The following is a 15625-nucleotide window of genomic DNA, read 5'->3' on the forward strand; positions in this document are numbered from 1 at the left end:
AGAAGTAGCTTCCGTGTTTCGCCTACACCAGCGAAGGTTCCTCTTGCAGAGATGGGTGGTTAGCTGTACTGGCAAAGGTCTGGGTTCTAGAATCAAACGCTTTGTGGCTTGAGTAACATAACCTGTCTGATTTTCGGTTCTGTGTATAAAAGGGGAGGGACATTCATTTCAGGATTGTTGGGAGAGTTAAACACGCCGTCACGTAAGGCCCCGAGTGCCTTAAATGGGTGTAAGCACACTGTTGATTCCAACAAACGTTGGCCATTATCAGCAAAGTGTCCACAGGCCTTCATCCCCGTGTTTCAGCCACCTTAAATGATTTCGGAAACAGGGCAGGGAACAAATAAATATTCACCTCCTGCGTGAAGTTTCCAGCAAGACTGGAAAATCATGTCCCGACAGTGACCTCCTTATGTGGGAGGGCACAAATAACCGCCAACACTAAACCCAGCCTAATGACTTTTAACTTATCCAGATCCACCTTAATTAAACCTTTCGCAAACACGATTGGATTTGGGGAGCCAGGGTGGCTCAGTTGGTCGCGCATCCCACTCTTGGTTTCGGCTCAGGTCATGACCTTACGGGGTTCGTGAGTTCGAGCTCCGCGCTGACAGCATGGAGCCTGCTTGCGTTCCCTCCTCCCCCCACTCTTGCTCTCTGCCCCTCCCCCACTCACTCGCACTCTCACTCTCTCAAAATAAACTAAAAAAAAAAAAAAAGATTGGGTTACGTAGGGAAAAAAAGAAGAGATGTGGAGAGAGAGGATTAGGAGAAAAGACAGGTATAACCATTCTTAGCAAATGTTCCCCACCGTCCCGGAGGTGGGGGAAGTGAAATCTTCACAGATCTGCCCAATACCCAGGGCAGACATAAGGAGGAGGGACAGATCATTCCATTCTTAGCGTGTCCCCTTGACATCAGACTTCACAACACCATTAACTGGCGCTAGACCCATCTATTCAGGGTCCAAACAGCCCTAGGTCTGAACAGATGGCCTAGAACGTTTCTTTAAGCATGGTATCGCCCTGTACCATCAGGTCATCTTTGAAAGATGTCAGGGCAGAAAGGGTTGGACCAAGAATCCGGGGAGCCATGCTTGGGAGTCTAGGTTGTGTCCCTCCACCTTGCTGACATTCAGAAAGGAAACTAGGTGAGGGCAGGGTCACGGTAGCTGGTGACGGAAACCCAGAAGGAAGAAGCCATTTGCGTAATTTTTCTTGGGGCAGGGGTCAGGAAGGGTAATACCTCTTCCTGACCTCCAGAGCCACCGAGACTGCTCTGCACTGATTCTCCAACATGCACCGATTCTGCAATACGGCGGAGGCCGTATTCCAACATGCAAAAGGCGTTAACAGCAAGGCACCGTCTAAAGGCCACTCCTTGTTGGCTGTCGGTGAATTTAAGAAAAAGGCCTTGTCTGCATTTGAGTGACTCTGGTCCCCAGAACCAGGACTCTCAACACTGAAGTCGGCTGCTGGAGGTCTGAGCATCTCAGCTACCCGACCACAAAGACCACCACCACCAGCCCCCACCCCCCACCCGAGATGACACAGACACACACGCGCGCGCAGCTTTCGATAGAAGTTTCCTTTTTATTTTTGAAATTGAAACAGCAGAATGAAGTGGTCTGTAGCTTAAACAACCTTCATGGGAAAAGCTGGAGCGCCCATCCAGCAAAAGAACAAATTCGCAAAGTCTGAGTCAGCTGCCCCACCTCCCCCGGCAAAGCAAAGTACAGATTAAAGGGTACAGATTAAAGGAGAAAGGGTACAATCAAAATACCGTGGCGATGGCTGGCAGACTTCCAGCCAGGTACAATTTTCAAAGTGGCCGCGAATTACAAAATGGGATAGCACAGTCACATGCAGGAGCCCCTTCCGGCCGCCACCAGGATCCGCATTCCAGAAACACACACTTTCCACTCTCCTGAGTTAAGAGGGGTCTCAGGACTGGATGCGAATTCACTTTGCACTGGGGAGGGGGCTCCTTTGACTTATTCTGGTTTCCGGGACCAGGAGGAAGATGCTGGAGCAAAGGGGAGCATCCAAGTGGCGACAGAGGATGTTTATTCATTACGCTAACTCATCATCTGCTGAAATTCATTTTGAACACCTTTACATTGCAGTGGGTTACATAAAATGTACACGGAAGTGTTACAAGTGGCCTCCCAACCCCCACAGGGGGAAAAGGGTGAGTCAAGACTTAAGCACCCCAACACACACACACACACACACAGTCTTTATTCTTGCTGGGGGGACGGAAGTCACCTGGCCGGGAGGGTGTCAGGGGGAGGAGCGCAGGTAAGACTCACTGGTGGGAACAGGGTGTAGGGGTGGGACAAGCCAGGGGGGCAGACCGTGATCGCCGTCCCAGTTAGGACGGCACATTATCTTAAACAAGTGGAGAAACTCGCCAAAGAGTGAAACTTATTTACGGGGGAAAAAAAGAGAAAAGTCTGGGGAATTAAAACAATCCAGTGGTCACTGGAAAATGTCTCCCTCTTTCTTTCTTTCTTTCTTTTTTTTTTTTTTTTGGTTTTTTTTTTTAATTTTTTGGAAAGTATTTTTAAGGTAATATTTTTTTTTTTTTTCCTTTGGAAAAAGAAATCTTTTTCCCCCCCTAACCTAAGCAAGTGGAGTTGCCACTACCTAATTTATCTCTATTGTCTTGCTAAGAGGTAGATAAAACAAAAGTGAAATGGGGCTTCTATGAGGAGGTCCATTAGAGGGTGGGGAGGGGCTGGGATTGCCCAGTGGACTCCCCGACTACAAAGACGCCTGAGCGACCAGAGGACCGGGGGCCTTGGACTCTCTCAGGGCAAAGGATCCCGCACCACCTCTTCTAGAGCCAACTGTCCCCCCTCCCCCCCCCGCCCCCCCTGCGAAGACTGAGGACACAGCAGAGGCGGAGCATCTCAAAGAAACCCTGTTGAAGAGGTCTTAGCTCTGGCTTCCCCAGGCTTCCTGACGCTAGGGCTGAGTGATGGGTTCCAGGCCAAAGCCCCGGATTTCACCTCCAGCCAGCCTCTCTGGTCCAACGAGATAGGCTAGAGCAAGTGAGCGGAGGTCAAGCCGGAGGGAAAGGGGTGACACGCTGGACCCCCGGGCAAGGAAGGCGGAAGGGAGGGGGGGGACCTAATTGCCAGACCGCCCAGCCCCCTGGACAGGGGTGGGGGGGAAGTCCTGGCAGGCCTGCCTGTTCCTCAAGAACAAACCTTTTTTGTGGCACAAGCCTCAACTCACTTCTCCTGGCTAGGATTCATACCCTTATGCACGAGTCCCTGCCCTCGGTTCCAATCTTATTGTAAGGATTGAGGTAGTTAATCCATTTCTACTCGTAGCATCCATCACCTGTGGTAACTCGAAAACACACGCTCCCGAGGAGCTTCCTGCTGTTTAAGAGAACGAAAACTTCTTCCAATGTCTCGTCAGTCCGGATTCAACCACGCTAAGACACCACGCTAACGGTGCCCACATCAGGCTGTGCCCCAAGGAGGTGCACGGGCCCAAGGGTCAAGGTTGGGATCTGGCCCTCGCCCTCTACCTTCACCTTTGGTCACGAGGCCTCCTCCCTGCCCTGTACCCCGACAGAGAAGCCTTATGTATCCAAAGAAACCGAAGCTTCCAGCTGGCGTTACTCGAAGTCTGGGTACCAGAGAGACGTTTCTGCGTCTACGGCATCGAGCGTTTGGAAGGGAAATGGCTTTATGTCCCCTGGCATGGAGGTCTCCCATCTTCCTGCAATTACCGTGGTCAGGCTGTGCTGTCTTCCTTCCACCAGTTTGCAACAAACAGGCAAAAAACAGTGGCGCGGTTTGAATGTCAAAGCCACTAACTAGGGTCTCCCCGGAAAACACTTCAGGAGAATGAAAGCAGATCGCCTCTCCGCTCCCCACCCCCCCCCCGGGTGGGAGGTGGGAGGAAAGGGGTGACTAGAGGTGCCGGCTTTGGCTTCGGAGTGAACTGGAAGCCTGGGCGGTCCCTCTGGGGCTCTGTGAGGTAGTTACATAGCACTGCTCGTTCCCAGTTTGGCAGAGGGTTATGTCTGGGGTGGGAGGAGGGGAAGGCACCCTTGAGAGCTAACTGAGGCCCCTCCTCGCTGCCAGTCTGCCAGGCCTGAAGGGAACTCGCCATGCTATCTCTGCAGTGGGGGCAGGGGACAGAGAGCAGTCCCACGTGGAGGAGCCCCAAACTTCCCCTCCTTCCCCAAAGTGCAACCAGGAGCCAATGGACCCCTTTCTCAGCTCCCTACCCCCTTGGCAAGTTAAGCACCGCCCCCACGTCCCCCAGGAGCCTCAGAAGGGAAGGGACGGGTCTTTAGCTCGCACTGTTTCCAGGAGCCCCTCTCAGAGGGCCCAAGTATACGTTGAAAGATGGCTACTGCTTGGCTTCAGAAACGGCCTCTCTCAGCCCCCGTCTGTCTGTCTGTCTTTGGCACAGAGGAAAACGGACACAGAGCCACCTGGAGTGTTCCCCGCAGTGCTCTCTGGGTTTTACATGGGGTCTTTCCTGCCAATAGTGAGGCATACCTAAGAATAGCTCCCAACCACCCCCCCCCCCCGGAGGTGGAGAGCTCACGGGAAAGGAATAAGGACTTGACAAGGACCCAGGGGAGGGCAGGAAAGGGCAGCAGGGGATAAAACTCTGTCCCTACGTATGGCTCTCTCCTACCCAGACCCTTCTGAGGAGCCGAGTCCACAACCCAAACTGCAAAAGGCAACCAGACCCTAGAGGGGATTAAAGCCATCCGGGTGTAACTGTCAGATGCAGCTTTGAAGTTAAGTGAATCAAACCATTTTGGTTTTTTGTGTGTTCCACAGAATAAAAAATATATCCTAAAGAGATGGTCCTTTCTTAAAAATATATATGTAGCGCACACACACACACACATATATATCTCTCTCTCTCTCTCTCTTCAGTATAGAAGTGGTTTTCTAAAAGTCACTTTTCTCTGATCATCCAAATCTCCCAAGTGCTTTCCGCGTTGACTTATCTCGCCAAGGACGGGGAAATGGAGGTGATGTGCAGGAGGGCAAGGCGCTGCCCCAAGACCTAGCCTAAGGGTCAAAGGCGGGCCCACCAAGACAGGTCCCTTTATCCCGCTAAACTTTAACCACCAAACCATATTCCTTCTGCTTCTGATAGGGTAACTTTCACAACTTTCCTGCTGGGCAAATGTCAGCGATGAGTGGAAGCTGTGCCTAATTCAACTAACGTCTGACAGTCCCTCGCCACACTTCCTGGTCTCTTCCGGGAGCTGAACCAGCCAAAGGAAAAGGACGTGGGCTTAAGGTGTGACGGGAGCAGGATCCCAAGGAAACTGAACACTGCAACAATCACATTTCAGGTACTGTGGGTGGTTTTTTTGTTTGTTGGTTTTTGTTTTTTGTTTTTCTGCTGGTAGTTTGAACCGGATATTAAAGCATGCTTGCTGCTGGAAATTCGCCTTAAATCACCAAATGGCCGATGTCTGAACGTTATCTGCTTCATTTTGGGCTAAAGCATATAGAGCCAGAGATGGAAGTTGGGAGACCCTTTTTTTGTGGTTAGGGCAGGTGGGAAGCTCAATTACAGAGGCCTGATATCACCCCTAAATGCTCTCCTGCTTCTTCCTCTCTTCGGGGTAGACAGTTCTGGAGGTTGTAAAGGAATGTCATGGGGACGCAAGGATAAGACACGAGCGAGGCAGGAACCTGCCCCCCAGTCACGTTCCCATACCCCCCGACTGCTTCTTGCACGCACCACCCTAAATCAAGAATTCCTTTAGGTTTGGGTCTGCTGTTAGAACCAATCAGATCAATCTAAAGATGACAGGAGACGAAGGGGCAATCATCTGAGTGTCTGTCTGCTCCTTGGTCTGTTGACGCAGACCCAAAGGAATAGCAAGATGGGACTGAAATGAAAACAACACCAAAAAAAGAAAAGACTGCAATGACAAACCAGGTGGACCTCTCTGAGGGTAAGAGAGCAGCTGTGTCTCTTCCACCAACGGAATCTTGGCTCCCATACTTCTAGAAAGAGAAATAGAGGGTTTTTTGTTTTTGTTTTTTTAAGTGGGTATACTTTTTAGATATTATTTCACTCCTCGATAAAACGGAGGCAATTATTTAAAAATATCTCAACAGCACCACTGGTGGGGAGAACTGGCTGGGATGCCCTTTAACCAAAAAGGGAGAGAGGAGACGCCATGAGCAGGTGGCTGGGGACTGCTGTTCGGCCACCGGAGGCCCACGGCTCTGCTAGGTCTCTGAATCCCCAGCAGGCGGGATTTCCCAGGAGAGGCCAGTGGCTTAGGAATCTGGGAGTCAGAGATCAGGGCCTCACCCCGGGCTCTCTCCACCTTGGGCCGCTGAGCCCCAGCCTCCTCCCAAAGAGCCAGCCCCTGCTGCCCTTCCCATAGGGCCTGTTCTCCATAGAGAGATCCTAAAGGCTTACACTGGCTCATGTTGTAAGAAATTATGAAACATAACTTTCTCGTTTTTTTTTTTCTTTTCATTAAAAAAATAAAATATTCAAGACTATCAGCTTCTCTTTTGCTTTGCTTTTCTTTTTTATATAAAATATCAGCAAGCCGCAAAGAAAAAAAAAAAGGTTAAAAAAAGGTGGGGGGAACAAAAAGGAAAGTAATTGCTGAGGTAACTTCATACCTTGAGGTAGTTTACTTCGCGCACAGCATTACCTGACTGACTCCGCCCACGTGTCATGGTTGTCTCGTTGTTACTACTGTTGTTGTTGCAGTGTCGGAAGGAGGGGACTCCACGCATGGGCTTTTCCACATGCAGAGAGGCCTTCCTCCCTTCCCAGCACACTTGATAGCATTGTCCAAGGTAGCTAACTAAAGTGCACCACCTGGCTGATATGCGTTGACAATCAGTATATTAGGAGGGGAGGCCCAACCTCATTCAACTGATGGCTGCTGTCTTCCACAAGGGCTGAACTTCCAACGGGATCTTACTGAGCCTGGGAAATTAATAAATTAAGCTTATTTACCCCTTTGTGCATAAGGTTGCTGGTATTTTGAACTTTGTTTTTAGGCACAACTTTTGTCATGCCGGTGATTCACGGAGGCAGAAGCCATCGGTTAAATCATGCCTCTGGGATAACAACAGAAGCAAATACTCTCCCATTTACTGGATATTCATAACGTACGCCAGACGGTGGACTTCAGCTTCACCGGGAGCTCGGGGTTGGGTTCCACATCCCACCTCCACCAAGGGAACAGTGCCGTGGCGGGGGAGTGCCCCACAACCCCTGCCTCTGGGAACCAGCCCTTATAGGAGCACACGGGCTGGAGTGAGGGCACAGTGGCAGCCTTTGGGGCCACTCAAGTCCTCCGTGGAACTGAGACTTTATCAAGGGGAGTTACGTCCCCTTCCCAGTGCTCATATCCAATCATTAAAATAGACTTTAAAAAAATATAAAATCTGCCTGAGAATGGTGGGAATCAGGGACAGTACAGTGGTCAGCCCCTACCCTGCCGAGCATTCACTACCGCCCACGTGCACCTAGATGGGGAGAAGGACGTGAATGGGGCAGGGAATCTCAGTGGGGAAGTCCCGACAGAGTGGAGAACATTTTCATCGCGCCAATTTTTCAAGATGGCGATCTGGACTAGATCAGCCATAAGGGCACTCCTTTTAAACGTGGATTACTATACAGTTTAATCACATTTCTCCCCCGTTCTTTATTCCTTGCTGTTCCTACTGGTTGGTTTGGGAAGGAGTGGACTTAAACTATAGATGCTGGTGTGTCTTCTCCTCTGAGTCAATAACATAAGCAAAACAATGCACTGGTTCCCACCTTTTCTGGTAGCAGTACAGATAAAACAATTAGCGTGACTTCAGGAAGAGGCTATATAGGAAGAGGTTATGTCAGGGCACGAGAGTAGAGGTATTTTAATCAACGAACCAAGTAGGAGAAGGCTGGAAGGATTTTCGGGTTGAGAAGCAAACCATCCTTTGAGGCTGATTAAAACACCCCTCTGCATGATTTAAAAACCTGAAGGAAATTTTATTTCTCTTCCCACTGGGGCCTGACCCACTCTCTTGGTGGGACCTGGAGAACTTACTTCAACAATCCACGTTTAAAAGCACCCTGAGCTAGAATTTCCATGGTGACACCCTGAGGGGCGGGCAGTGTCGGGCCAATTGGTTGGGCGTGTGGGGCCGAGGGATCAGGGTTCCTCACTGGAACGTCTTTCCTCAAGCCAAGCGGGCAAACCTGGTCTACATCCCGGCCCAAGGGTCCCTGATTCCCACTCATTCTCAGGCCTGCTGGGGAGAACGCGCTCTCGACTTCAGCCCGTTGTCCTTGAGTCGCCGCGAAGGGAAGGGGCTGGTCACTTCCTCCGTGCCTGGGCCTGGTTACTCTGTCCCTTTTGGTGCAGCTGTTTCACTTGGGCCAGGATGTCTCGTATCTTCCGCTGGGCCATCTGTAGGAAAAAACAGACGAGCGGCAAGAGTGAGGGCCTCCGGTTAACAAAGTTGCCACACGTACTGCGGAACCCCGAATCAACCTCCTGGAGTCGCGAGGAGCGTGTGCTCCCTCGGAGGGTCATAAACTTCGGAGACCTCCTCCCCACTGACCACAGCCCCACCACACACGTCGACGTTCCCAGGAGAGAGAACGAAACGTCCAGAGACGGATTTAGAAACCAGCAGTGACACCGAAGCCCCACCGTACAAAATGGATCGGTGTCTCTCCCCTCCCCTTCTCAAAGGCGCCTTCCCCAAGAACACGGTTCCACGACGGAAATCAACAGCACAATGCGACGCCCGGAACCGGTCACCAGAATCGCGTCCTCCCACCCACGGCGTGCTTGGTTTCTTGGTTAAACAGAAAGGTGGTCTAGGTTGAGGCAAGACGGTGGACTCCCTTTTTTTAGATCACTTCCTACTCGGTCAGCCCCGAGCGGACGGCTTACGTAGCTTTTCTCTCTACTCCTCATCCCAACAGATGAAAACCATCCCCGCTTCGGTACTGAAAACCTCCTGGCCCTGTGCATCCTTGCGTACGTCCTTTACCCTCTTAAGCTCACACCCCCATCCGTAAAATGAGGCTATCGTGGGGCTTACGCGAGTTAATATATGTAAACCACACAGAATAGTGCTTGGTGCAGCAGACTCGGCCACAGACACTACCGTTAATACTTCTCAAAAGACGGTCCCAGAAAAGTCAGCCAAAGCCATACGGCGCAGAAGACCACGCAAGGGGGGTTCGAGTTCCAAGGCCTCTGCCTCCAGAACCCACGTTCCTGCTGCTGCACAGCCACACCACACTGGGAACCAAGAGCCCGGATTCCCGGCTCCCGTACTGCCTTAGACAGTGTCGGTCGGGCCACAAGCCTGCTGTGAAACGTCTGTCCTCTAAGAGGAAGGGGTTACGTCCAAAGGCCTCCGTACCCCTTCCGGTTCCGACACTGGAGGATATTAGGAAAACCTCACTCCCTTCCGGTCATCCTTTGCCTGACTTTTCAAAGTACGGAGCATTTGACCCCGACATCCACTCTCCTTTGCAGGCTCTGGGGTCAGTCCCAATGCTGGGCAGTGCCGACCGGCTCCCTGGAGGTGGGGGTGGGGAGTTCTGCAATGGGACGGTGGAAGGACTGGAAGCAGGGATGGAAAAGTCATTGTGAGAAAGGCTAAGGGACTGTACTGGGGAAGGGCCGTCCAGAATGTTGTTATCGGCATTATTATTTCACAAACAAGACTTGGCGGGGGAAGGGGGTGATACCAATTTCCTTTCTCATCCTGTGCACAAGGTGTTAGCGAAGCACTAACGTTAGACAACAGGAAAGACTCTTAGTTGATGACCAAGAATATAGAATACATACTGGCTATTATATAGGATATATATCATACATGTAATCCTCAGACCGCTCTCCCTACAGCCTCAAGAGGAAATAAGACATCTACACGTCACACTCCTACACTTAGAAAAGAATGACCCAGGGGCGCCTGGGTGGCTCGGTGGGTTAAGTGTCCGACTCTTGATTTCGGCTCAGGTCACGGTCTCACAGTCTGTGAGTTCGAGCCCCACCTCAGGCTTACGCGACAGCACAGAGATGGCTTGGGATTCTCTCTCCCCTCTCTCTGCCCCTCTTCTTTCTCTCTCAAAACAAATTAAAAGGAAACTGAGCCAGCCCGGAGGCAGGCAGAGTCCACCGGATTCATCCAGGCCATGGAGGTCAACATCTGGAGCCTTCCCTCTCTGATCCCCGGGCTCCTGCCGCCCTCCCGCAAAAGGGCGGCGGGGGGGGGGGGGCGCGGGTGCCACGTGTACCTGGCTGGCATAGAAATGCCCGATGATCTTGACGATGACCTGGTCGTTCTCATCTGGGGTCTGGTCTCTGGGCACCACCACCTCGGCTGCTGTCAAATTCTGCAACTCGTTCACCTGCGTGGCCAGGGGTGAAGAGAAGCTCAGGGTGCCATCAAGAAAGGGTGGGGTTGGAGGGAAGGACAAGAGGCAAATTGCTAGCAGGTAACTAGAGGACTCCAGAGCTGGGCTGTGGAGGAGAATTAGGTCAAGGAGCACGTCGGGAGTCCTCAGGTTGTGCGGGGCAGGGGAGAGGGAAGCCAGAGCAGAGCTGTCGGGTTTGAGGACAAAGATCCAGAACTTTCAGCCTGGCCCTCAAGGCTCACCGTTTTGCCACCTTTGCCAATAACCCTGCCGGCAGCTGACGCTGGCACCCGGATATGGGTCTCCAGCTTTACTTCCTCCTTGGGACCAAAGAAGTTCTCCTCCTTGAGTTTTCCATAAATTCTTCCCTGAGCCTGAGAGGAGGAGATCCTTGTTAATCAGCAGGCCATACACGCGACGAAAAGGGAAGCGAGGTGAACAGAGACGTCCGGTCCCCAAGCTCCAGCCCCTCCCCTGCTGCCCGCCAGGCCCCACCCAGGAGTAGATCAACCATCTACCCAGGTGACCGAAAATGCCACTGTCGTGGCATTGACCTGTTCCTTCTGATTGCTTGTAACACTGGAGAGCCGGGGCAGAGTAACTGAACCCATACCTCCCAGAACAATTCATAAGCTACAAATCCCTATAGGGTCTGGGATGATCCCATTGACTCGAATGAGGCCGCAGAGAACAGGCCGTGGGCCGCTGCACACAGCCTAAAGAGCCTGTCCCCATTCTCCATCCCTGCCTCGGTCAGGATGTGCTCACTGTCGGCTCTTGGGCTGTGTGACCAGAATTGCAGGCACTTAGCGATGGATACAAAGGAGAGAAGGAAATTTGGCATCAAAGGTCTACCTTTGATGTAACTAAGGCAAAGCCCAAGGAAGAAGCCAAGCCCTAGGGTTTCCTTCTGTCCCGAATTCCTGTTCACCTTCAGACGTAAAGAAGGAAACAGAAGTCAACAGAAATTAAGTGTGATGCCCAACTGGAAGCTGCACTGCAATGCTTTATCCTGCAGGGGCACCTGGTTGCCTCAGTCGATAGAGCGGGAGACCCTTGATCTCGGGGTCGTGAGTTCGAGCCCCGCGCCGGGTATAAAGATTACGTAAAAGAAATCGGGGCTCCTGGGTGGCTCAGTCGGTTAAGCGTTCGTTCATCTCACCGTTATCGAGTTCGAGCCCCACGTCCGGCTCGGAGCCTGGAGCCTGCTTCAGATTCTGTGTCTCCCTCTCTCTCTCCTCCCCTCCCCCCTCACGCTGTCTCTCTCTTTCCCCTAAATAAATAAAAACATTTTGAAAAATAATGTTTAAAAAAAGATTACTCCAAGAAATGGATAAAAACCGTTTTTAAAAAGCGTGCGGATCTGCACTCCCACCCGGCCTCAGCTCCCGGGTCTAGCTTGGAAAAACAAAGATGAGAACCTTGAATTGGGCCTCCGGGGGTCCAGTGATGATGACCATACGAACTTTGGAGTCAGGAGTTTCGGGAGGAGCAATCTACAAAGCAAACAGAGGTGGTCAAAGAGGCGCCCCCTACCGCCCACACTTCACCAGAGAAGGATCATTGCGTCTGACCAGCTCCTCTAAGACCACAGATGGATTCAGGCTTGTGAAACTTAACCGCTTAGTTTCACTAGGAGAGATTCTCCCTGCTCTCTGCCCTGGACCCTGGCAGACCAAGGTGTAGAGCCAGCCTGACACTTACCAAAGCAAGCACTGTGTGCCAGGCGCCCTGAGCCCGGGGCCTCGGCTTCCGCAGTCGTGAGCAAACCGGAGGCCGAGGTCCTTGGCTTAGGGGCGGGCGGGGGCTTGAACCCACGTCAGTCCGTGCCAGAACCCAAGTTCGCTTTCTACGCTGCAACACCCGCCCCCTCCCTCGTCTGAGAGCCCGGAAGCAAGGAAGACCCTGGCAAGGGGAAAAGCAAAGGGGGAGCTGCGATCCCTCAAGGGAAGAGGCCCTGCCCCAGGGCTGGCCACCCGGGGCCTCGGGAGCGAGCGAGCGAGCGAGCGCGCGCTCCCCTCCTCGCGGGACCCGGAGGCAGGCAGAGCAGGTCACCTTGATGGAGGCGCTGGCGAAGCGGGAGAGCTGTTTGATGTGCTGTCCCTTCTTCCCGATGATGGCGCCCACGGCCTGTGCGGGAATGAACACCTGCACCATTTCCTGCTCCGGAGCCTGCTGCCAAGACAGGGGGTGCCGTTAGCACGGGCGAGGGGTGCAGCCCTCCCGCACCCCGGGCACGCGTCCTCGAGGCAGAAGGGCACAGGCGGCGGGCGGCCAACAGGGACTACGCCCTCCCCGGCTCTCCCTCTGCCCAGTAAGGACCGAGAAGGCGCCATCCACGCAGCGGGGCACCAGCGGCCGGGAGTGCGCACGAGGGGGGCATCCCAGACCTCCCTTCCCTCTCCCTGCAAATGCATCCCCAAGCATCGGGCCCCCACGGGGGGTTGGGCCCGAAGGGAGGCCACAGAAGGGCCCGGGGTCCCCTGGGGTGAGATCTTGCACCTACCATAAAGGAGCTGTACGGAGCCGCTCCAGTGACGCTGCTAGGTGGTGGCGGGACCGCGCTGGACGAGGCTGGAAAAAGACCCACGGCCGCCAAGTTCAGGCCGGGGATGAGGTGCGACTGCAGCTGGGGAAGGAAGGTGAGGGGGAAGAGGTCAGCTCACCCTGCAGGGGCCTGGCTGAGCCCAGAGGCGGGCGGGGTGGGGGGGCCAACACAGGAGCGCTGGGTGCTGTACCTGCACAAAACCGGCCTGTCCTTGTGGTTTTCACACACGCTCACGTACACATAGAGCGTGGACTTGTGAGCCGTGGCACATTATCCCTGGACTAAGAACCGGCCACCACCACCCACCCCCCCAGAAGGGTCCAACAGAGCCTCAGACGTCGTCGCCCCCATCTCTGGTGGTTTACCCCACTGAACCCTGCACTGGAACATTCCTATGAGAAGGCACAGCGAGGACAGATGTCCATTAACTTCCAGAACTCACCTTTCTTCCCGTACCCACCATCCTCCCTCCCCTTTAAAAATCAGATGACCGGGGCGGGGGGGGGGGGGGGGGGGGGGGGGCGGTGCCTGGGTGGCTCAGTCCGTTAAGTGTCCGACTTCGGCTCAGGTCAAGATCTCACAGTTTGTGGGTTCAAGCCCAGAGCCTGGAGCCTACTTCAGATGCTGTGTCTCCCTCTCTCTGTGCCCCTCCCCCACTGGTGCTCTGTCCCTCTCTGTCTCTCAAAGATACATAAACGTTAAAACAAAATTTACAGCCTGTTCGTCATAAATAAAATAAAATTTAAAAATACGATAAAAATCAGACGATGGGCTCTGCGCTAACAGCATGGAGCCTACTTGGGATTCTCTGTCTCCCTCTCTACCCCTCTCCCACTCACACGGTGTCTGTCTCTCTCAAAATAAATAAATAAACTTAAAAAAAAAATTTAGGGGCACCTGGGTGGCTCAGTCGGTTGAGCATCCGACTTCGGCTCAGGTCATGATCTCGTAGTCCGTGGGTTCGAACCCCACACTGGGCTGTGCCGACAGCTCGGAGCCTGGAGCCTGCTTCGGATTCTGTGACTCCCTCTCTCTCTCGCTGCCCCTCCTCCCCCTCTCGCGCTCTGTTTCCCTCTCTCTCAAAAATAAATACCAAAAAAATTTTTTTTGATCAGATTAAAATAACGGACCCTTCTCCTCACCGAACTACACGCCGACACCAATTGTACAGGAAGATCACGGACCTTGAAGCCCAAGAGGGGACCCACCCCAGGAATCCGATAAAGAATCTCAATTAATTACACTTAAAACACTCTGAGGAATGGAGGTCCAAAAGCACGTGGCCTCCCCACCCCACATGGAGACCCCCTTCTGCCGTGGCTCAGGCTCGGAGAGCGGTCAGCAGGGGCACGCGGCACTCACGCTCATGGCAGCCACGTCGTTCTCGTAGGCCTCCCGAACTTTCTTCATGATCTCCTGCTCGGCCCTGCAGCAGTTCTCAATGGCCCCCTTCACGGTGATGGTCCTCTCGGGGTTGTAGAGGGTGAGGTCCTGCAGCCTGGTGGGAGAGCAGAGCTGAGTCACCCTTCCACACTGACCGGCCGGGGCCAGGAGCGGGCCCCGGCTCGTAACTAGCCACAGAAACCGTGTCTGCAGGCTGTTTCACTTTTGGCAAGCAGTTCCTGGTCTCTGGCGTTCGGTCTGGAACCCAGGCCGGGGGCACGGTGCCAGGGAGAGGAAAACACCCCTCCGTTTGCAAGGGGTCCACTCAGACAGGTTTTCACCACCAGTAAAACCAGGAAAGGAAGATGCTCAGGACCGGAACGTTCCCCCGTGGTCCAAGGCAACCCACTTCCTGTGCTTCTGGAGCAGAGCAAGTCCACAAGGCACAGCGCTCACCAAAGACCCCACCTAATCGAGCTGCTTGGCCTTGTTTCTTGCCGGAGAGGCAAGGCCGCTGCACAGGGAGAGCACGCGCTCCGTCCCCATTCAGAATAGGACCTAGGTCGGGCCCCTTCTCAGCCTGGCAGGTAGGTCTGAAACCCCGAGGCCCTGGCTCCTGGCCGCAGGCTCTCTGAGACGCAGGCCGGAGGGCTGAAGGGAGGCACTCCCATACCACCAGCCCTCACGGAGAGAAACGCTCTCTGCCACTTCGCTGACTACCCTTCAGTAGGCAGAAACCACATCCAACTTGAGGGGCCAAGTACTGAGGCTCAATAATGAAATACTGCTGACCCGGAGCCCCTGGGGCATCCCACTCATAAAGAGGCGCCTGGGAGGCTCGGTCAGTTGATCGTCCGACTCTGTGACTGGGGCTCAGCCCCACATCAGGCCACCTAAGATTCTCCCTCAGGGTGCCTGCGTAGCTCAGTTGGTTTAAGTGTCCGACTCTTGATCTCGGCTCAGGCCATGATCTCACGGTTCGTGAGTTCGAGCCCTCTGTGCTGACAGCACAGAGCCCGCTTGGGATTCCCTCTCTCTCTCTCTCTCTCTCTGCCCCTCACCTGCTCGGTCTCTCTTTCAAAAATAGATAAACATTACAAAAAATACTCTCGGGGTGCCTGAGTGACTCAGTCAGGTAAGCGTCAGGCTTCGCCTCAGGTCACGAACTCGCGGTTCGTGGATGTGAGCCCCACGTCGGGCTCTGTGCTGATGCCTCGGAGCCCGGAGCCTGCTTCAGATTCTGTGTGTGTGTGTATATGTCTCTCTCTCTCTCTCTCTCTCTCTCTCTGCCCCT

The 15625-nt window shown here is 53.5% G+C and overlaps 1 protein-coding gene across 2 annotated transcripts in view; it reads right to left on the bottom strand.

The window, feature by feature from the left end:
• Positions 1 to 6577: 6577 nt before the first annotated feature.
• Positions 6578 to 15625, bottom strand: part of IGF2BP1 (insulin like growth factor 2 mRNA binding protein 1) — a 41832-nt gene continuing 32784 nt past the window's right edge. Inside the window, exons 9-15 of one of the 2 annotated variants that reach the window (XM_042966120.1) lie at positions 14311 to 14446; positions 12907 to 13029; positions 12456 to 12572; positions 11822 to 11896; positions 10643 to 10774; positions 10281 to 10394; positions 6578 to 8430 (exon numbers count right to left, since the gene is read on the bottom strand). In XM_042966120.1, coding sequence (XP_042822054.1) covers positions 8338 to 8430; positions 10281 to 10394; positions 10643 to 10774; positions 11822 to 11896; positions 12456 to 12572; positions 12907 to 13029; positions 14311 to 14446 — 790 coding nt within the window. In that variant the 3' untranslated portion in view covers positions 6578 to 8337. Of the gene's footprint in view, positions 8431 to 10280; positions 10395 to 10642; positions 10775 to 11821; positions 11897 to 12455; positions 12576 to 12906; positions 13030 to 14310; positions 14447 to 15625 lie in introns of both variants that reach the window. The other variant, XM_007085717.2, reaches the window with a different exon arrangement.

Source organism: Panthera tigris, chromosome E1 (genome assembly GCF_018350195.1).
Source record: "Panthera tigris isolate Pti1 chromosome E1, P.tigris_Pti1_mat1.1, whole genome shotgun sequence".
NCBI lineage: Eukaryota > Metazoa > Chordata > Mammalia > Carnivora > Felidae > Panthera > Panthera tigris.